Source organism: Terrapene carolina, unplaced genomic scaffold (genome assembly GCF_002925995.2).
Source record: "Terrapene carolina triunguis isolate 2854851 unplaced genomic scaffold, T_m_triunguis-2.0 Scaffold715, whole genome shotgun sequence".
Lineage (NCBI taxonomy): Eukaryota > Metazoa > Chordata > Testudines > Emydidae > Terrapene > Terrapene triunguis.
The window spans coordinates 370,655-394,464 of record NW_020665066.1 but is presented as its reverse complement, the minus strand read 5'-3'; the positions used below and the strand labels follow the sequence as shown (position 1 = coordinate 394,464).

At 39.2% G+C, this 23,810-nt stretch overlaps 1 protein-coding gene across 1 annotated transcript in view; it reads right to left on the bottom strand.

Moving 5' to 3' along the window:
• The window catches only part of OTOG (otogelin), a 142,223-nt gene that overhangs the window by 89,804 nt on the left and 28,609 nt on the right, over positions 1-23,810 (bottom strand). Inside the window, exons 15-19 of the mRNA XM_024210431.1 lie at positions 22,546-22,758; positions 21,337-21,502; positions 19,100-19,174; positions 16,020-16,060; positions 14,412-14,565 (exon numbers count right to left, since the gene is read on the bottom strand). Of these exons, the coding sequence (XP_024066199.1) occupies positions 14,412-14,565; positions 16,020-16,060; positions 19,100-19,174; positions 21,337-21,502; positions 22,546-22,758 (649 nt within the window). The remainder of the gene's footprint in view (positions 1-14,411; positions 14,566-16,019; positions 16,061-19,099; positions 19,175-21,336; positions 21,503-22,545; positions 22,759-23,810) is intronic.

Sequence of the window (23,810 nt, the reverse complement as noted above, 5' to 3'; positions counted from 1 at the left end):
TGGCTCAATCCATCTTTATGATGCAGTGATTGCACTCTGTATGAGTCCAAGCCTTTTTTCAGGATGGCTACTTCAGCCTTCCCAGGTCTTTAACTTTAGCCATGCTGGACTTCAGCCCCAGCTGGACCTTAAGCAAAATCTGAAGCTTAGTCAGGTCCTTCTGCAGCAATAAACATTGCTGTTCCATGATGTCTTTTTCAGTTCTGAGATGGGCCAGGTCCTGTTCCTGCAGTATAGCTTGGGCTAAGATCTGCTCCCTTGAGGAGCGCTTTATTTGTGTTCTTGTAAAGCCTTAACCTTTTGGACCTGTAGCATGTGCATTTGCACCATTTCCTCTTTGACCCTATCCACTGCCACAATCCTATCTTCTACCTTTTTCTATTCCAGTAGGAATTGGGTTTGTTGGGTAGCCATAAAAGCTACTACAAATACTGCAGCCTCCATAGTAGACACAACTGTCGTAAGAGTGGCTGTCAATACTAAGTCCTTCATTGGATGGTGAATTCACACCCTTATACCATCTTCCTGGGTGCTTGAATCCTTACTCCATTCTTCTATGGGGATTTAAGTTTCCTGGTCAGCAGTCACTATGCTTTGTACTTCAATGTCCATGCTTTTACGTTTGTCATACCTCTCTGCCCTCTCCTGGACCATCAACCTCAGTCCCCTCAGTTCCTCCATTTAATCCAGGAGGTGGTTGTTGGCTCGGACAGACTGATACCACTGTCCTATGAGCATCTCTTCGTTCTGCTAGTGTGCTCCAAATTTACACCCCAGCTTGCTGTGCACTAACTGTTCATCCAGACAAGCCCTCAGAAAGTTAGTGACTGCTCAGGAGTGTTTCTTGTTTGGAAATTGTGTTGATTAAACACATTGAACTAAATTCTGTCTTTACACACCAGCCACACTATTGCCTTGTGTGAGTTGCATGTATGTAAACCTAGGGCACAATTCAGCCCAGAGTTTAGTCAGAGTCAGGATTTCAGTGAGGGTAAGGTGTGTGTGAGAGAAAAAACAGAAAAAACTTCTGTCATTCATGTCTGACTGAGAGGATAATATTACATTTTCCTGAGCTGTGGTTGTCTGAACTTTCTAGAGACATATAATTAATCGAAAAATTAATCATGCTTTTCTTTGTATGAATGTGTGTATATGTATATGTGCCAGTTGAAATATTCTTGGATTGTGTAGTTTTTAACCTGTAGCATAGCAGAATAACAAGTTATCTGCTAAATGACCAACCTCATTTTATGGTTGAAGTAGTTTTCAACAAGGAGGACAAAGTTAGCAGATCACTAGATTCACCCATCTTTGCCAGTTAATAAATAGCAGCTGCTTTTTGGATTCAGATCAAACTGCTGCCTGCTTTGTACTTTGCACAATGTTAGCATAAGAACCATCTGAACTGAACTCAACTACATTCACAGAGGGGGGAAAAGTAAAACAACTGTAACTATAACAACTGTAATATAGTATATATGTTTCCTGCTGTTAGGAACTACCTTCAACAAAATGAAATGTGTCACTTCTGAAGTAAAATGACCTTTAGAAGATTGTAGAGGTGATATTGTTATGCTAAGGGCTGGGAGCAACCTCATTGAAGCTGGTGGATATAACAACTATCTTCCATTTAGGTTAAATGAGGAAACATTAAATGCCCCTTCATTTAGAGAGAGCTGAAAAAATAGGCCATCCAAAATATATGCTACATATAAGGCCGCTCAAAAATCAAACTGTGTGGGTAGAAGGATTTCACTGCATGCTGAATGTAAATCCTGAGGTATGGGATTGATTTGATTGCAGCTGTGTGTCTGTGTGTGAGAGAAAAGGAGCAGATGCACCACAGAAGCACACAGAGAAGGCAGGAAAAAGCCAAGGACTGCTAGTGAACAGCTTGTAGCATGATCCTGAGAAAAAGCTGAGAGCTTTTCACGGAAGTGCTGGCTGGAAAGACACTTGGAACTGTGAGCAGAGAAACTGCCTCCTGCCATTTGATCCTGCTGTGTTCAGGAAACAGGACAGTTTCTTTGTAAATAAAACAGGACTGAACCAACGAAATAACTGACCATGTCATCAATTTCTCCTCCTAATGGAAATAACTTGCTAGACCCTGAATTTTGGCTAAATGCTGGGGTCAAAAGAGGTAACAATATAATACATTGTAACAATAATATAAAGCACTGTAATGGTGGACATTAAAAAGTCAACATTTACAATCAGTTATCAATCAGTAACACAGATATAGTATCTTCCTACTCTCACAATGGGAAAGAAATGTGGCTTCTCAAATTTCTGTGTGGTAAGTGTTGGCAAATGTTGACTTAAATGGTGATCACTGTAATAAGTTTTTAAAAAGTGTAACCTGAAAATGCAAACAATGTATTTCTAAGTCTCAAAATGTCATTAGAACAGGATATGATGTAATGGTAAGTCTATCTTTGATATATTGCAAGCATTTTCTGGAATTCATTAGTACCCCTTTAGCACGACTAGTGGGAAAGAGGTGCTTAGGAAATAAACAGACCTGGCATTTGGGGGAGATCCAGAAGCACTGCAGTATGTTAGAGAGCAGCAAATAAATACAGCAAATTGTATGAGAAACAAAGAATTTACTTTTGCTTCTTTAAATATAGCACTAGAGGCACATTCAGTCTCAAGGAAACAAAACGAAGTCTCCTTATGTCCTCTTCCTTGTCTCAATAGCGTACTATCCCTTCAGTCATCCTACAACAATACCAGCAAACAGCACTTCACCAGTATGAATATCAGATCTGGAAGCACCCAACTGGCGGTGGTACTTCAACAGATGTTGATTCAGCATATGTAATAGCATAATGCTTTAATGGGCAGGTAGTGGGGTACAGAGCCAAACACGCCTCCAACACTTAGGCAGACAGGTATCCACTTATCCTGAGGAATTCAAGTATTTATGAGTGACCATCTCACATCTCTGTTTAACCTAAAAGAACAATGAGGGGGGAAAGATTAATAAGGGTGAATCATCTGGGAGTTTTGGGGGTACCAGTTAACAAAGAGGTAGACTGCATATTGTTTTTAGTTTTTTCGCATTAAAAATGTAAAATTAAATGCTCTTTCCTTAAATCCTGTGTAAATAAAAAACATGAATAAGTCATTTGGAAAAGAAGATATTTTGACATGTACCAATAGGAGAGGACTTACAACTGAGCTTTGAGGATTTATATCTTATCCATGGTGCAGTGGATATGATCACTGTGACACCACTCAAAAGTATATTTGTCATAAAAAGTGGCTTTATAAAATGTTGGCGACAAAATTACATTCCTCCTACATTGTTAAATTTATCTGGCCATAGACAGATATTTTTAAGATTACATTAAATGCATTGTTTACTTTGTGCAAATTAAAAAGTGATGATTTTTCTTTTTAAAAAACCTTTCAGGAATTCATTTAAGCTTCTTACATGTTATTTGATCTGGTATGCCACCTGTTTATTACAAAAATACAATAAGAAGCAATTTCTTATTTTTGGGGGTGGGAGGGAAGCAGGCACAATATTTCTGGATGTATGACAGCATCTCATTACACTTGGAATGCTGCAATTTTCAGTTGACTTAATATCATCTTTTTCGTGGTTCTAATTTATAAGAGCAAGCCTAAGAAAAAAAATGCCCCAGTTGGTTAACTTTGCCCAATGTTAACCATAGAGACTAAGGAAGAGTGTTCTCCAGGGCCATTTTTAAATCTCTCTCTCCAAAGGTGCAGAGCAGGCTTTGCCATAGTAGAACGCATTTCATGAACTGCATTCTAGTCTAGAGTGGAAAAAACAAAAACAAACCCCTCGCGACTGTTTAATCGATGAAAAAGTGTGATCTGGAAACACTCATGTCAAAGCATAGTACCATGAAACTACAGAATATCTTATTGATTTTATGGCTAGGTGCACTGCAAGTCAGAAAATAATAGTTTGGGGATTTATACTACCAAGAAAAATATATTCCAAGTTTGCTTCTTGTACTGTGCAAGTGCTAAGCATTGTCACCTGCATTAGGGCTGGTTTTAACTAACATTTGACTAAATCATTTTGTGGATTATTCCTTGAGGACTTGCTTGAATGGTCATTGGGCACACTGGTCCTGGTTTTTATCTCTTTTACACTGGTGTGAAGCTGATGGGCATAACAGCTACTTTCCATTTAGGTTAAATGAGGGAACATTAAATACCCCTTCATTTAGAGAGAGCTGAAAAAATTGGCCACCCAAAACACAGGCTACATGTAAGGCTATCTTAGTATAAATCTGGAGCAAATCTGTGGAAGTCAAGAGCAGGTAAAAGGTGTGACAGCCTGTCCTATGGCCTGCCAGGACCCTGTTGCTGCAGCCAATGTGGTCAGGACCTTTAAAGGGGGAAATGTCATGGACCAGCAGCAGTGCCATCTTATCCATCTCTGTGTGTGAGGCTCCCTAAAATAGACACCTAACTAGAGGGCCATAGCACAATGTATTTAGAATACAAATATAAATACCTGACAGACTTATCTCTTGCATGTTTAAAAATATGATTTATTTCAGTCTTGCAGGTTATTATATACCAATGGGGGGTTGTTTCCAAACATAAACATGGATAGTCTGTTGCATGTTCCTAGAAATAACATTAGTGATGTCTCTGTCCATTAAATAAAGTCAGCTACAGCAGTGCTGGGATCAGACGATGAAAGGTCCTTCTTTCCCCCAATGTACTCTGTAAGAACTAAGATTAGTGCAACCACCAGGTCCATAGTAGTTAGTCTACACTTACTACAGAGAGAGACAGAGATTAGTAGCAACATGATGTTCTATAATGCTACATACCTATTATAATAATGATACCTAGCTCTTATATAGTGCTTTGCATTGGTAGGTCTCAAAGTGCTTTACAAAGGAAGTCAGTATCATTATCTACATTTTATAAAGGGGGAAACCGAGGTACAGAGAGATAAAGTAACTTGCCAAAAGACACACAGCAGGCCAGTCACAGAGTTGGGAGTAGAAGTCAGTTCTCCTGAGTCCCAGCCCAGTGCTCCATCTACTAGGCCACACTGCTTCCTCTTTATACCAACATACATTTGTTTAGATTTTTAGGATTATTTCTGCACAAGAAAGGGCTATGCCTCTTAACCAAATAGGATCACAATAGCAAGGGAATTCTTAGAAGGTGAACACAGCAAGAAAAGCAAAAGAATCACAGGCAGACTGAGCTTTTTAACTGTATATAACGACACAATTTATCATGAAAATTCAGGTGTTATATCAAGTAATAGCATGTTCAGGACACAAAAATTACACAGATTCTAGAATCAGATGTTTCACCTTCCTTTTCTGATATATTTCAGAGTGGTAGCCGTGTTAGTCTGTATCAGCAAAAACAACGAGGAGTCCTTATGGTACCGTAGAGACTATTTGTTAGTCTCTAAGGTGCCACAAGGACTCCTCGTTGTTTTTTCTGATATAGAATCCCAGCTTGCTTTCCTTTCCAGTACCCTTTTGTAGTATCTCACTCAGAGAGGTCACTCCTACTAATCCTTCCAGCTAAATTTTAGTAACATAGTAGACCTCTAGATGGTCAGCAAATAGCGCAGAACTAAGAAAGAGCCAATTACATATCATATGATTGGAAACACAGAAGTCCTATGAGAAAGGGATGAGTAGCAGGACTACCAGTGGTAGTTATGAAGAAGGTGACACACACCTTTGTATGAACATAGATCACCATTTGTCTCCAACTTCCAAGAACAAGGGCTGAGGTTTTTCACTTGCATTGCTTAATTGTGAGATGGTAGATGATGATCCTATCAGGATCCATTGATAACACAATCACTAGTAGCAGCAGTTGTGTGACAGTTCATTTTTTGGAAAAAGATTGATCCCAAGATTAGTGGCATGGAGAAATAAGGGATGGAATATCATTACAATGGAAAAAATGACAGCTAACTTTATAGAAGGATCAAGCAGATTTCATGATGTCTGGTTACCATTTTTGGAGCTTGAACAAAATAAACAAACAGATAATGATGAGGTTGATCAAACACAAATGGATGTTGTAAAGGTGACAAATATTCAGAAGAAGCTGAACAGGGCAAATTATTCCCATATGATGGGACATATACACCAGCTGATTATGACTTAAATGATGTAGAGAGGGAAAAATAACAGAAGGGAAAAGTTTCTGGAAGATCTAATAAATAGGTACAACCAAGCAAAGAAGATGGAGTGATATTATGGACACTGCAGACTACTGACTACACCTTCTCAATTGTGTTTGTGTTATTGCCATCAGAAGGCCTGCAGTCCTCTTGATTCTTCGCAGATTAAATAAAATGAAATTAGTATGCAAGGTATATGGAATTGTGTTATGGCTCTGGATAAGATTCATTATACTGCATGGAAATGTGAATTTACTAGATTAAAGTTATAAGAATAAACACCTGTATAAAGTAAATTATTAGGTTTTCCCAGCTCATCTGTGTTAATAATGATAAAAGTTAAAATCACCTTTTTTAAAAAATAGATAACCCTGTTATTCCTGCTCCTTGTTGATCTTTCCAATATGAAGTACTAGAAAATGGATAGTCAAAAAGGAATATGCAGTGGGAATATCCTGATAGTCAATTCTCTCTCCTGGAAGACATGAGCATGTGTTCTCTCCTATGAGCACATGCTTATTTAAAATACTGAAATACCTACAAAGTGTTCCACAAAGCTCACCTGTAAGGAAGAGTGAAAGCTCTCTTTATAAAGGAATACTTATCTATTTGTCTTCTTTTCATAGTGTCAGCAGGGATCAGAAAACAAAGTCCAAAGAATATCTTGGCTGTTCCCAGCCTTCTTGTTCAGTTTATAATAGCGGAGGTATGTTTGTCCTCTATTTAAATCTTTAAGTGCTGACAGCATCTGACATATTTAATCAAGAATAAAACATTGAGAAGAAATATTTAATTGGCACAGGTATCTTGAATACCTGGGTCAAATGATTTGGGGTATGCAGCTTATCCATAATCATCTACCCAATACTGCTTGGAGCATGCATAAAATCCTGCTGGCTATATTGCATAGGTATATGGCAAAGTTGTTCAGGTTTAGTGGAGAAGTTAGAAATTTCATGAGGTACAGAAGTTATGATCATGCCTCCAAATAAGTTTGGATCTACAGTCCCAAGTAAAATAATGGTGCCTCCTCTGACATGTTTACATATTAAAAACAAAACAAAACAAAAAAATATCCTACACACTACAACTTCCCTTTGCTTCATCCCAAGGCCACTCTATTAAGATGTGGAAAAGGAGCTTCTTAGACAATGTGGAGATTCTCTTCACCTGAAGCTGTTTTCATTATTTTCCCCTTGTAGTACCAGTTAAATCTGCATGTTATACACCAAAGTGCATAAGACTGATCACGACCCCATAAGTCAGTGGTGTTCATCCTTTTTGACCTACGGGCCAAACATGTTATTTCAAAAAGATCAAGGAGCTACAAATCAATATTTTGATGCAGATTTTCTCTCCTGTTCCACTCTCTCGTGTTGCTTGAACAGCACAAAAAGCAGAAAATATCTACAATTCTATTGACAGGGATTCCCCTAGCATGGGGGAATCCCCAACAGGTGCAAAGGCAGAGTAGCCAGTTCCTCCATTGCCCCACAGCTCACAGTGCAGTGGGGCACAGTGGGGGTGTGATGGGACGTCAGGGACCAGGACAGGCGGCTGGAGCTTGCTGCATTGCTATTGCCATCTGGTGTATGGGGCCTACAACATTGTTTTCAGCTGGCACAAGTTAGAGGAGCCCCCTCGGTACTCTAATCTATGCTGTGTCAGGGAAGCAGGCAGCCATCATATTGCTGATTCTTGGCTTCTCCTCTATTCTCCCTTCTCCCAGGCAGCCTTGGGTAGCTGTGTGAGGGAGGGAAATCATCCTTTGTTAGATGCTTCCTTAGGCTCAGGCAGAGCCTGGTGAGTCTCTATCCTTGCCCCACTGGAGCACCAACAACCAAGCAGGCAATGGAAAAGCCAGAGCTATTCATGAATTAAAGGGGAGGTGCGTTTATGTAAAAATATGTACAACATGTTCAGAGAGAAACTGGAGAAACAGAATATATGCACATGCACACAGAGCAAGGGGAAGCTTCCTTTCTGTTCCACAGATATCTTATCAGTGATCTGGACTTCCCTTATATATTCTGTACAAGGAGCTTGTACTTGCATGAGTGGAAATTCTGCCTCAGAAATGACTAAAGAATGTACACAGTGTAGACTGGAAAGGAGAATTCTGCTCTTCTGAAGTCATAACGCAGATATCCATAGAGGTACTTTCTATTCAGTATCTTTAAGAAGAAATTGAGAGAACTGAAGGAACACACATCTCTAACAGAGAGGAGCAAAAATTACTGTAAAAGTAAAAATACAATTTACCTTTAGTTAAGTCTGCTGTGTGCCATATGGGAAAATTAATAGGAAGATTAAACTATTGCTGTGTACAAAAAGCTGCTTTAGGGGAAAATGAAGGACTAAACTAGGTCAAGTTTCTTTGCAAACTTTGGAATACAAAGGCTGTCTGTCTAAGAAAGGGGAAATAATTGCATGCAAAGCATGATGATGGCCTCTTTGTTGCATTAATATCATTAGCCAATTCCTGGGCATGCACACACACAAAAGTTTCCCTCTCGTATTTTTTAAACTACTTAAAATAGGCACTGAAATTCCAGTTAATCCTCAGGTTTCATTCTGACAAAATCCGCTTATAAATAGTTATTCATGCTTTAAGACCCATATCTCCTGCTCCCACTGAAGCTAAAGCCTTGATGCCAGAGGGAAAAAAAGGGGAAGTTCTTTTAATAAACCAGATGATAACTTATCTCATAGGCAATAGGAAGAATAGGTTTGAAGTCATAATAAATGAGAGCTTCCCTTTTCCAGTGAAGATTATGGATCTGGCCCATCCAATGCCTGTTCAAGTCAACAGAAAGCTTGCAATGGATCAGGGTCAAAACTGTATTATGTTAAACTGGGACACTTAGCAGCTGACGAGTACAGAAACATACTATTGCTTTCTGCCTCTGTATTCTGATTAAAGACCATATAAAATTGTTGGGTTATGCTGAGTTATATCTATTCTTCAGCAAACAATTGGAGTTTTAGTTTGAAGAATCACAACTAATTGTGTTATGAATAGGACATTATTTTCCCTCCTGTGACAGAGCATGGATGTACAGAAATATTCAAATAATCAGAGAGCAAGAGGAGAAAATCTTGATGTTAAAAATTCTGAGAAGATATTGGGTCATGAAAACTATGGATGAAATATTTCTTATAAAAGGAGCAGGACCTAAGTTTGCCAATGAAGCACAAAGTATGGCAACATTACATAGACTGTATTCCTGGAACAATTTTCCTCCCGCAGTCATACTTTTAAAAATGGGGGGGAGAAGTGTTATTTCATATTGTCCTAACAGTACAAAATTTCATATTGTCCTAACACTAACTGATGTAAACAGATTGAGATACTGAAAATGCAGGTACTTTATACAATCAGCTATAATAAACCACTCTCTTATTTTATATGCCTCTTAGATTTCATGTTGTACTATTTGATCAAGAGTTCTAGCAGAATGTACTCTGAGCTCAACAAAGAAAGACTCCTAGAACAAATGATGTGAAGTTCTTGCCTGTGTGCTAGGATCTAAAATTATTTTTAAATATATTTCCAGCTCTTCACATACTGCATCAAGAGAGTCTCTGTGTTAGATGAAGCCAAGTTTAATTTTTTGGCCAATTGTGTTAGTGAAAAAACTGAAAGCAGCTTCAACCTAAAATATATATACTTGCTTTAAGTAATACCAGAACTTGTTTATACTAAGAAAGTTGCACCAGTTTACTAAATCAACTCAAGAATATCAATCTAGTTAAACTGATACAAACTCCTAATACAGACACATTTAAATTAATGTAACCCTTGTTTCAATCACATTAGTTTTTAACAGTAAATTACCAAATTAATCTAAACCAATTTAAGTGAAACCTCACAAAGATGAGGTCATGGCTTGAGTAAAAGTAAATGTATGTCTTGGATCGTAATAGAAGAGTTTTAAGAACAACCCACTTCCTTCCTAAATTGACTTCAATTATGAACATCATATGTATGTAATATATGATCATTTTAGAAGAATATGCAAATTGTCAGCATGCAAATAGCCCTATATAATATGCACAACTAAAGACATACCTCAGATAATTCAGTTTGTGCATGGGAATGATTGATACTGGGATTACTGTTCAAAATCCCAAACCATGATACTTGAGATCACACTACTATTTCATCTTTAAATTTCATATATTTTATTAATTTTATAAAGCAATAGCCACACAAACATACACAGCAACCATAAATCACAACAAATAAATGCCAGTGGGTAGCTGAATAATGGCTTTATGAAAGAAACCAAACAGATATGCAAGAAATTTTAACTAACTAAATAAATAAATCTGGTATCATGTAAAATTCTATATATGTACTGTGAGAACCATAACACAATTCTGCATTCATATAAAAAGAGATGAGTGATACTGAATCAATTAACAGATTACCTCCTTAATGGAAGGTATTTAACACATCTCCCTTATTTTTTCAACCTTGCGACATCTCCTTTCTTTTTGCACAGTAACTTTTTCATACTTAATGACGAAACAAACGACATTCAGACAAAGTATGTAGGAGCTTTGGGAGAAAATCCTATCAGTTATTTAGCATTAACTTGGTTTGTCAATACTGTAAAGGCTGACATATTTACCATTGTCAGACTGGTAATATGTATGGATTCACTTAATTCTTGGACTGACACAATATTATCATGTCATAAGACATGCAGTTGTAAATTAAAAAGACAATTTCTTTTTACTGATTCCTCCTTGGTGTCAGAGCTCACTCTTAATTTTTTTTGTTCAATAATCCCCTTGTTTGAAGGCTTTGAATGATGTGTTTTTTCTTTTGTTCGGGTAAAAGGTATATAATTCCCATCTATTTGCCCTCTCCGAGTTTTAACTGCTTAGTAAGGCTCAAGGTCTGTGTCACACATTTAACATTCATCTGCTCCCTCTACAAGGTCAGAAGAGGACGATTGCTTTTTTACTAGTATTTACTCTAATTATCCCCATGACATCTTGTCTCCTAACCTCTGCTTGTTGCAGTAGAGGAAACTCAATGTTCAGTGCATGTTCCAAAAGTGCATGTCCCTACCATGTTCAGTGCATGTCCCTACCAGTATGGAGAAAAATTACTCTGACCCCAAATGTAGTGATCAGTCTATATGTTGTACTTCTACTATTGCAGGGAAAGAACATTCCAAAAATTGATATTTCTCTGAGGAAAAAAAAATAGTTCTAAATTTTGTGGATTGATCTTTAATTTTCAGGTGTGTGCATTTGTTCTCCTTATATTATTAGGTAAACTAGATCTTCTCTATATTCTATAAAATTAAGCTCCTCTGGCTGTCATTGTAGCTAAGACTGCATGTCTTTATAAAGGTCAGTAGCTCTTGTCTTAAAGATATTTATAACTCATGTCTACAAATCTCTATTTTTTCATTTTTGATTTATGACCAATATTTTTCTGCATCAACTTTAACTGCTTGAATTTTTGGACTTTAGGAAACAACTGTTATGGAAAAGCTAATCAGCATTTCTAAGTCAGCACTCTTATTTAAAATGTGGGAGTATTAACAGAAGGAATTCTAACATAAAATCATTTTGGGGGCTGCATTCAGACCAACATTCAATTTCATAGTTCAGAACAAATGTTCTGGCTCAGTTTATATAAAGTGTAATACAAATTTAAGAATGTTATATCAGTACTTCTCCCAAAAAATAAGAATATTAGAAACACTACTTTGTCTAATTCACAGAACAATGTTCACTCTCCAGCTATCCTGGTCAACTCAGCTGGGCACCAGTAGAGATACTGGGCCAAATTTTCAAAAGTGGCCTATAATTTTGGGTACCCAACTTTACATGTTACAGCCTAGTATTCAGAACTGGTGATCACCCACTGCTCCAAATGACTTCATCTGGAAATATTTCTACATCTAGGGGGATAGAACTAGGGGAAGAACACAACTGCATCAACCAATCACTTTTAAAGCAAGTGTAAAGATTCTTCCTGAACTCCACAGAAAATAATATTCCAACTGTAGCTCATGACAACCGCAATCTATTATATCCATCTAGTTTTAATGACTGATTCACTGAGGCAAGACAGCAGAATTCATGTCCTGTCAGCTTTCATTTATGTTTATAGTATGCTCCACTAAATCAGAGATGTTTCTCTGGCACAAAGAATGAAGGTAAAATCTCTCCTTAGCTTTTCTCCACAAAAAAAGAGGTGTCAACATGCTTAATTGTTGATGAGTCAAAGTTATTCTCATTCATCAGAATAGAGAGTTTTGGGGAAAAAATATACTACTAACATATTGAGTACTAATGTGGTTCAGATGGTCCCATTTCCTGTCATGGAAATAACTGCAGAAAACTTCCCTGTACATAAATAATTTGACACTTTAGAAGGACTTCACATCCACCTGCTGCAGTAATGTGTCTTGCTGACAGCCAGAATTGCCAATGAAGTCTAAGTCTTCCTATCTGACCAAGTATTCATTTTTGGCACCTCAGAGACATTAGATATGATCAAGTGCAAAGTAGGATTTTGTGTCCATATTTCAGTTCAAATGACTTCTTGCAGAAAGAGAGCACTTGCATTTGCCAACTTCCCATCTCGACCCATTCCCCTCCCTCCCCCTTCTTCCCCATCCAAATACTACAAGGTAGGCCAATAGGCAGACGCTATAAAAAGCTTCTATTTTAACAGACAGGGAGGAATGTAAACGGAGATCACATATATACATCAATTATGGATACAGAGGGCACAACTTAGTGCAAGAAGTGTTGACATTGCAGTGTGTCTTGACTTTACACACCTATAATTTGCAGAATGTGTCACTGCTTACAGAGATTAAAGAGAGATTAACTTTCAAAAACAAAACCTAGCTTCCAAGGCTGTGTAACCTGAGATTTTGGCACCACATTGAGTCAGCTGAAGTGACACAAGGCAGTGAGAGCATTATAAATGAGGTGTCCACTTCACTTTGGCTATTTATAGAAATGCCCCCTGTGGAAGGGACCAAAACACAAGCCTTTGCAGCCAGGTTGAATTTCATAAGAAAAGATTACCAGGGCGCAGAAACCTGTTTTGCTGCCCCACAGGGGGTTTCACAGAAATAGTATGTAACCTAAGGGACTGTAACAGGTTGGCAGTGTTTGCCTGAAACATCCAAGCCGTTAACCAGGATCTAGCACTACATTTTTGACAGAGAAAATATTTAAGTATTTTCTGTCAATTCTGCCTTATCAGTACAGCTTGATATTTTCAATGCAAATCCTACTCCTGTGATATCATTTCATAATTCTGTCCCGTGTGAGCCCATCCTGTGTGCTGAATGAGGCAGGAATCCTGTGGAAAAAAATACTATGTGATTATGCATTTTCACCCCAACTAAGCTCCCCAAATCTACTGTGGAGAAGGCAAAAAAAACCTCACTTCACCTTGGCCAAATTCCTTCACAGCTCCTCCGAAAAAGAGTAACCAGCACAGTGTCCACAGCAGATCCTGACAAAACCCAATATTCCATCATTTCCATGGGTGGGAGGGTGGCTGCTGCTCCTCTTAGTCCACATAAAAAGAGAGCTTTTCCTGCACCAGCATGGGCCTGTATAGTCCCCCACTATGGTCCCCCCCTGTCTTCCAGTCACCTGGGGGAATGGGTCAGCATCTCCAGACCTGATCTGCAGCAGAAAGTCACTCCCTAGCTCTCTAGCCCTTAAAGGGGCGCAGACCTTTCCCAACAAGCCAGACAATGGTCCCCATCACTTAATGTGCAGTGAGATCATTTCAAGTTTAGACAAGCCCTAATTCCCATTGAAAGTTAATGGAATTTGGGCACCTAACTGCTAATCATGCCTGTAAGAATCTCCTTCTTTGTCTTTTATAACAGCTTTCACTCACACACCAATATGCCACATTTGATGCCAAAGCAGTTGAACACATTTGTTGGTGCAGTATCAGAATAAGCCCCGGTTGTGTTTGTGAACCCCTCTGGCCTCATCCTTATTATGAGGTATTAGAGATTTGACACCACCCGTCCATCTTAGGCCTCCAAAGGATCGTGCCTTTTGTCTGGTGAGTCCTTAAGAACAGAACTTGCTCCTCCTTGACATCACAAGTTCTCTAAGTAGTAAGTGTTGTGTCTTTCACCACTATAAAAGCAACCCAAAGCAATAAGCTATTCAACTGTCACTACTGAGAGTACAGCCATCTTTGCTGGTGCAATGAAAGGCATGGGTGCTTTGGACTTACCCTTGTGGACAAACACATCCTGAAAGACAAGGAAGATGTGCTGAGAAGGTGAGATTTAGCAGCTGATTCTCACAGGTTCTCTCTCTGCTAAGCTCCATGTTAGCTTGTGGATTACTACAGTTAACATAAATCTGGCCCGCTGGGCAGTTGTGTACTGGAAAACAAAATATTGCAGATGTTCATCATTCCTGAAATTTCAGATTTGGTAGAAAGCTTTCAAAATTAATAAGTGCTAATTTAAACCAGAGATTAATTCGACCAATCATGGGGGTGGGTTCATCTATAACTCCTGGTCAGACAGTTAACCCCATAGAGCCGCTATGAATCTGATCCAGTTGGAAAAGAAGAAAAAAGATAAATGTATTCTAATGAACCTACTTGCTCATTACTGTGCACTGTTCCCTCCAAGTTTAACAACCAGCCCAGGGAAGGTTGCATAATCCCCCAAGCACAGGAAAGCGCAGTACTACCTGGCTCACGAGGGAGCCAGAGCTGCATGTGAGCAGAAGCTGGGAGCTGGCTGTGGAGAGAATAGTGGATAACAGGTAGCCTGAGAGCTGGACCTGAAGGCCCTGACAGCTGAGCTGAGATTCCCCTGTTGCTGGCAGGGGTCCAGTGGCAGTCAGAGCAAGAACACAGGGCTGCTGACTGCAGGCAAGTGATTGGTGCAGCTGGGTTACACAGCAGCCTTTTGCTTTATATACCCCAGGACCGGCCTGCTCCTGGGCACTGGGTTGGGAACTGTTGGTTTTATCTCTTTTTTGTTTTAACCACTAAGGAAATTATTATCTGAGGAAATTATTATATTATTATCTGAGTGTGGTATCAGACGTCTAGGAGATTGCTGTAGTCCAACACTACTTGCAGTGACACCCTGCAATGTGATCAGTTACACTATTCATAAGAGAGTCAAGGACCCGCAGTTTCAAAATAAACTGAAACATCCTGCACCTCACAGCAAATTAGTTTTTGTTTTTTTTATCTGAAATGAAAGGGAACATTTTCACAAAGTCCAGTCCTTAACCCCTCAGGATCTGCTAGTCAGAGTAAAGATACTATAATACAAGAAGCAATTGTTATTAATGTTTTCCTTTTACTTAGGCACCCACACAACATTATAATTCTTATACCACTCTGGGGAGAAAGTAAAAACTGATAGTACAGAAATAGTACTTAGCTAGAACTGGGAGGGGAACAAAATCTCAGTTTGTAAAAATATTGGAAGTGTCCAGTTTTTCCAACAACATTTTGTGAGACAAAACTAGCCTATGTTTGCTCCATGTGAAGACCTGCTGTTTACATTACATAATAAACGTAGGTTGCATTATCAATCTGAAAACATTTCACTATACTAAAATATTGATAAAAAGCATTTTCTCACAGGTAGCCAGTACTTTCAACAGAGCTTCTATTGTTTTACTCTAACCCTACTTTTAAGTTATACCATAGGTTAAATTTCTAATTTAAGGCTCCAGTCCTGCCAAGTGATGATTGTATGGACCTTTATGCCCTCACAGAGTCCCGCTATAATCAATGAGACATCATGGAAGAAGCAGGGTCTGTCTACGCCATCTCTTTTCCATACCTTAATGAGTCTCTTTCACTTACCAATGTTGTTCTCACAACTCATCATTCCATCTTTGCAATGGCTGCAACAAAAATATATGAAGCTGTAATTAAAACCAGGAAGGTCTGAAATGTTACCATTCATCTATACTTGAAAAAAATGTGTAAAATATTACTCAAAATAAAAGAATTATATAAATGTGTATGCATGAAGATAACCAATAAGGGAGTTTGTGTTGTCTTGTTCAGAAGGTTCTTAATATATAATGTATTAACAAAGTAGCCTATATTGCTGCTTACTCATCCATTAAAAGAATAGAACAGTCCTTGTAATAAACAAACATTACATAATACAAATGCTAAGTTTAAAGAATAGAGCCCATGGAGGACTGACACAAAAATATTATTACATTACTAGGTCAAGTCCTGTTACCACTGATATCAATGGGAGTTTTATCATTGACTGCAATGGTAGCAAAAGCAGACCCTGTTGTGAAACAGTATCACATGTATCTTACATTAAACATTCAAATATGTAACTACAGTAAAAAAACAAAACAAAAAACCACATACACAGCTATAGCAAGCTATTCATTAGACTTCAACTCTGAGTAAGAGAAAACCCCTTCTAAATAAACACAGTAAACTATTACTCTTTACAAAAAATCTTTTGGTTGACTATTGTAAATATTCAACTGATTGATTTTTCTCATTAGAAGCCCAAAAGGCTGCTGAAGAGTGAACTGGCGAGTCAAATGAAAATCCAAATGACTCCAAAGATAGCTCAAAACAGTATCAATTCCGTAAGATAAAATGCTGTGCTGTGCAAAATAAAATCACTGGACTTCACTTCCCCAGCCCTGCCACCATAAGCTACTAAAGCAAAATTTAGTCAAGGCTGAAACACAATGAAAAAGTCACAGTGAAAGCTTCTCCCATACTATTGAGCTAATATGGTGGGGCTAAAGGGGGGGAGGCGCGATTGGTTTCATGCCTCTGCCAATAAAACCAGTGCAAAGAAAACCAATGAACTGCTTAAACCCAAAACATAATTGCAGCAAATATTATGCAAAGCAGCACTGAATACTGTGGCACTTTCTGTACCTGTCTAACTCCAGCCAAAATAGTCTACTACTTTATAGAAAGTAGCAAATTTGATAGTCACTCAGCCTCTGGGAAGAAAATAATAGTATTGGCTCTAATTCAGATTCTGTGCTATACTGAAGGAGAATTTCAGCCAGTGAACTTTAGTCCTATTCACTTATTCTTCTGTGACAGTTGTGGTCTCCCCAGTTCACCTCTGCTAGACAGCCAGTAAATAAAATATCAAAAATGCCTCTGTCTGTGCTATTGCTGATTTAATATTGTATTTAGAGCAACATATATTTTACACAACTATCCAAATTCACTAAAAGTGGGGGGCTCTGTCTTATGGAGTTTGCAATGTAATTCAGAGAGCAAAATATGGAAAAACAATACAGGACAAAAATGGTGAGGGAGAGTACTGTTGTGGATGTGGGACAGCATCACAGTGTAAGTGGGGTTTTAAGGAGGTGGTTGAAAAAAAGATAGCTAGAGCACTTGGCAGAAAGTTAACAATAAGAGGCTGTTTCAAGTATGAAAGGAACTCAAATCTAAAAGTGGGAGGAGACTAAGGGAACAATTAGGACAAAGAGGATTGGATGAGCCTGATAAAGACCCTAACCATTTTTAACAAGTACATAGCAGTGGGCAAATACATTCTGTTACATTCCGCAGTTTTGTTAGTGATCTCCCATATACATAGATATTATTACCCTAAAATGTCTCTTAGGCTTGGTCTACACTTACCCCCCAAGTGAATAACGTAGCTGAATTCGACATACCTTACTTCGAACTTACCGCGGTTCAGACGCGGTCCACACGCAGCAGGCAGGCTCCCCGTCGACTCCACGGTACTCCTCTCGTTGAGCTGGAGTACCGCAGTCGACGGGGATCACTTCCTGGTTCGATTTATCGCGTCCAGACCAGATGCGATAAATCGAACTCGGAACTTCGATCCCCAGCCGCCGAACTAGCACGGCAGTGTAGACCAGCCCTTAGATCTGACTAGTTCATCTAGACCCACTGTCCATATAGTAACTCGTATGTAAGACAGGCTCTATATCAATTGACCTGCATAAATCCATGTTAAAGTGTAGCCAGAGAAAATCATGACTAACCAGAAGGTAAGCAAGATAATCTTACAACTGTCTAAGAGGTCTACTCACAATGTAGACCAGTGTAACTCCACTGAAGTCAAGGAAGAGATGAATTTGGCCTTAGAATTTAAAACATTTCAATCAGTGGATCTCAACCATCTGATAATTCCAATATATGCACAGAGAGGCAAATCCTCAGTAGGAAATATTAATGCCAAAAAAGCTCTCATAAAACCAGGGCTCTGCACCCCTCCACTAAATTCTGTGCACTTCTTTCTTTTGCATGCACAGTAGAACTGCCCCAGCTCCATTGCCAGGGTACACTCCCCATGGGCATGAAGTCAGAGACAGTATTGACCCCAAAGTGAAGACAGGCTTAATCAAAGAACAGTTTATATATTTATCTGGGTCAGTGTACTTGTTGGTGCAAGGGTGCCTGAGAAGGACTGGCATGTATTCACACTATACCATTGGGTTTCTGCCAGTACTGATGCCTAGTCAGGTAAATGGGAAATCAGACTTTAAAGATTAACTGATGTGTTTTATTAACTAGCCAGATTTTTCCAGAGTCAAAGCTCTCTGTTCTGCCTACCTGATCCCAGGGGGGGTTCAACAAGGTTCTAGTCCTGCCGAGTTGGAAGAGGAAGGCCAGGGAAGGGGTTGGGCATGCCAGGGAAGTCCTCAAGGTTCTCTGCACCATTAACTTGCATGCCTATCTACTCAGTGTTGTGGAGCCCACTTACAGGAGGCTCTGAGGGTAAGCACAGCAGAGGAAATTTCTGGAAGCATGCATTTCACAGCAACAGTGCTGTCCAAAGAAAGGCAGAAAGTCATGGACATTTTAAAGCTAGTTTACAGAATTCTCAATAAAAGATAAAACAGGATAGTGCAAATGACTTGACAGAGCACAGGGGGAAAAACCAAACAAGGTGCATGCCCTACCATTTGCCCAAAGAGGTGATAATATTTTCTCCGGGTGGATATTCAATTCCTTGAAAATAACAAGGGCACTCATTCCTACAGAGGAGAAAAACAAATAATTTTGATCATATGGGAACATGTACATCATGAATTAGAAGATAGACATGAGGAAGAAAAAAACCTTCACATTAACCAATAATTACTGCCATTCAAAAAGTTGATCTTATTCTGCATGGTGGATTGGTCTGGATCCTTAGCACAGTATTGTTACCATGAGGGCATCGAGATGTATCTCCATGAAGGTAAGGTCAGCAGCTTTCTGACACTATCTATTATGCAAAGGACTAGTTCATAAAATAGACAGCAATATGAAAGAAATCTGGAGTAGCTACTTCAGACAGTAATAGAGGGGTGATAATAATCCATCATCATCACTTTAATATACTAGTATTTTTAAAAATATCATAGTTTATACACCTCTACCTCGATATAATGCTGTCCTCGGGAGCCAAAAAAAACTTACCGTGTTATAGGTGAAACCGCGTTATATTGAACTTGCTTTGATCCACCGGAGTGCGCAGCCCCGCCCCGCCCCGCCCCCCCCCCGGAGCACTGCTTTACCACGTTATATCTGAATTCGCGTTATATCAGGTCGCATTATATCGAGGTAGAGGTGTACTCTAAATTACCTCTTTTTAAAAAAGAAGAAGCAAAGCAAGTCTCTACAGCCTATGACATGGAAAAGTGGGAACACAGCCACAGGGAATGCCATGAGAGTGACAAACGAGACCACCACTTTTCCTTCCATATAAAATCTGTACAGCTAGTTGGGCTGTATGGAAAGAGATATAGCTGGAGCATGGGGGAGAGGCATTCTGCACTGCATGTTCCCTCTCCTAACTCCATGTTCATCAGGAATTAGTTAAAAATGTATTAAGTGAAATTAAGAATCCCCTTAGTTCTGTGTGACTCCCATCAGAAGACAGACTCTAGGGTTCCCATGTGGTCACTTTTTGTTGGTGAAAGAACTAGAAGGCATGGAGGGTAAGACTCTCTACGCATCCAGACGGAGATCCGTGAAAACCTATGACTGCAATCATGTAAATTCCTGGCTTCCATTTGTGTTTTATGGTCCTGATTCCCCAACCTCTGAATGTTCTCTCTCTCTATTGGTCCCACAGTAGAGAAGCGTGAATGTTACACCAGTTCTCAGAAGCCACCTGGATTATTTTATTCCATTCCATAGGTGAAATCCTGACTCTACTGACATCAATGGGAGTTTTGCTATTGACTTTAATGGGGCTAGGATTTTACCCCATATGTTTTTTTTATGCTGAAAGAAATATATGGCAGTATGATCCCAGCTTCACCAGTGTAAATCCCATGTAACTCACTGGAAGTCAAGGGAGTTATTCGAAATTTACACCAGTGTAATTGAGGATCTGGCCCAGTGTCTCCAAGTATTGTCAGCAGTCATTTATTTAGAAGATTAAAAGAACTCATGCTAATGTTTGTAGGAGTGGATGTGGTCTCAGGACTGAAAATGCACAATTTTGGTAAAGCTGATAGATAAAAACAGGGCACAGCACTGTATTCCTTACCTATCTGTCTATCTAGGTTTCATACTGATGCCCCTCATCATAGTATAGGAGTGCTTTCCACATAAAATCAATAGCACTAGCAAAGTCCCTACCCTTTTTACCTCTCCGATATTCAAAAACAGCTAGCATGTAAAGATTGATCATCATCAATATGACGTTATAAAACCTGGAGCCTTACAATTTCAGCTTTCCAGGGGACTGTCTGCTCTGCAGGGGGAAACTCTATTGAATAACAAAAAGGCCCCATAAATAAGGCATTCCCTTCCTGCAGGATAGGTGAAACGTTAAGGCACCAGAACTGTATGTGGAATTCATTGATAAAGCAATGATGAAATTCAGTGGAGACTATAATAAAAACTGTCTTTGGAAAGGAAAGAACATCTTTATCCCTGCTTTTTGCACTGCTAAGAATTGGCCTTTCAAAACAGCACACCAAATTGTGTAGGCTGAGTTTAAGAATCAAAGGACTGCAAACCTCCTGATTAACATGATTCTGTGTGATACTAAAAACCTGCCAGATCTAGAGGAGATGTATATTGTTCTACAGAATACACAAAGCACTCATAGTTTCTAAACTCTCTCTTTGATTTGAAAATATAAATGTACACATTTAAAGTGGTACTTAGACTCACTGTCAACGCTGCAAATTATACCTACCTCTGTACACATCTTTCAGTCTTGCTGTTCAAATACATTCCAAGAGGACAAGCACAACCTTCAACACAATCACCGCTGCATGTCTCTGGCATAGAAAATGTTTGGCAAGTTTGGCCACAGGTAGATACACAGGTACTGTACTCCTTTGTGTCTTCACATGAAAGAGCTATCCAAATGAAATAGATCTCTCTAATTACAGTGCAAGAGATTCAAGTACACTCCAATCTCATAAGTCTTTTTAGGGCAACACTTTTTCTGATAAAACATCATTATTTCTTGGATCCCAGTTACATTAGAATTGCTATTATAACACCATGGGATATAAATTACACAGATTTAAATCCAGTGTCAATCCAATGAAGTCAGTGCAGTTAATCCAGATTTACACTGGTGTAACTGAGATCAGACTCTGGCCTTTTGTCTTTATAACTCTAAACATGCTTGGCTCTCAAATAAGTGCTTTGAACAGTGCACAATATCTTAAACAAAAACACAATGAAGCAACTGATTAAGATGTTGGTGCTTTACAGCTGTTGAATCACACAATCTGACATTTTGTTTGCATGCCCCATAAAACAATAGTCAAGAACACATGCAGTCTAGTGTAGTTCCACTAACTGAGGGATTGGCCACAATTGCCACATATCAATGGAAAAAAAGAGACTCAGGTTCTTGAAGAATTGTTGGAGGATTTCAAATCTTTCAAATGTGGATTTCTGCTACCTTACATTAGCTATGATATCAACATATTAATTCATCAATGAATTAGTTTAAAAAATCCACAGAGACCTACTCTGATTAGAGAGAACCAGAAGCTATTTATCCATCCCATGAACTGCACCAATACAGACATTTGGGATGAGATATTCAAAGTAGCCTAGGAGACTTAGACACACAGAAATAGTGGAAGATGTGTCTTCCCTAGCCTGTTTTGAAAAAAATTCATCCTTGATTCTCAGATTAAGAGAATTATATGTTATGATGTGTGAGTGGGAAAACAGAGAAAGAGCTATTAAAAATGACCTTCTGATAAATGACAGCATTTATTCTGATTTGGTGAGAAAAGGACCTAGTACCTAGTATAAAAAGAATGGACTATAATTCATTGGTCCCATATATGGAATAGGCAACATCCCATTTAGTTTGCTCACGACCATGCATAAAACCTATGACATTAAGATGTTAGACCTGAACTGAAAGACAACTTACCACAGTCTGGGATGCTAGACCTAAAATCTATTATCACTCCATGTCTTCGGCATTGATGAGCATAATTGGCTAAAGCAGAGCACAAGCAAATCTGGCCACATTTGCAGGTGTCCCTTCTGCAATGCTCAAAATAGGAAACAGGACTCAGATAGGTGTGGCAAGGGACAAAGAGTTCTTTTGTAACGATGCTGCAAGCTTCTGATGCATAAGAGGCTGTTAAGGTAACACATTAAAACAAACATATTTTAGCTCCAAAACTATTAACACTTGGTAGAGGTCTTAGAGAAGGAAGTAGTATTGTTTATTGAAGCTGACCATAGCAAGAGATTTATGAACATATTTTACTCTATAGTAGATCTGTATGTGCAACTTCCATTGCTATCAATAGAAATTGCACTGATGACTGGAGAAGCAGTCAGGACCAAATCCATAAAGGGACTTCAGCATTGTGATGCTGAGCCTAGAAAAACACAGGAATAACACTACAATCCACAAAGCCTAAACTAGCCAATGGAAGATGCCGACAAGAGGGATGTGTCCTAAGCCCTGCCCCTCTCACAGAGATAGGCACTAAGCCCAGGCTGCAGGGAGATGCCTATTTCTGCTAATCATCCATAGGGAAGCCCTCTCCTGGAGTCAAGCAGCTTACACACCCAAGTCATTTCTTGTGAGAATGCATTAGGCACCTGCCTCACTCCACATCAAATAATAGGAGGAGAAGAAGTTGGTAGTGGTACCTGCCTAACACCACACAAAATGGGTGGTGGTGATGGTACCCAGTTTATAACATTTAACCCAGTGGTTAGAGCACTCAACTGGGAGGTGGGAGACCCATGTCCCCCCTTCTGCCTGAAGCATGGAAAGGATTTGAACAGCAGCTTCCCACCATTGAGGAGTGTGCTGTAACCACTGAGCTACAGGATATTCTGGTGTGAGGCTCCCACAATCTCTCCTGTTGAAGCTATTCTGCTTTGGATAAACAATTAGATAGTCATTGGAGATGGGGAACTGGACCCTGGATTTGCCACCTCCCAGATGAAAGTTCTTACCACTGTGCTAAAAGTTATAGGGTCAGCATCACCACCACAACAATTTCGAATGGGGCCCAATCCAGAAGGCAGCCCTTGAGTACACCTACTGGATCAGCCCCTGTGCGTGAATTAGGCAGACAAATGTCTCTTCTCCTGCAATTTGTGAATTGCTCTGGGGCATAGGTATGAGAGAGGTACCTGGCGGCCTAGAGTACGGCAGCAGTGCACATGCCC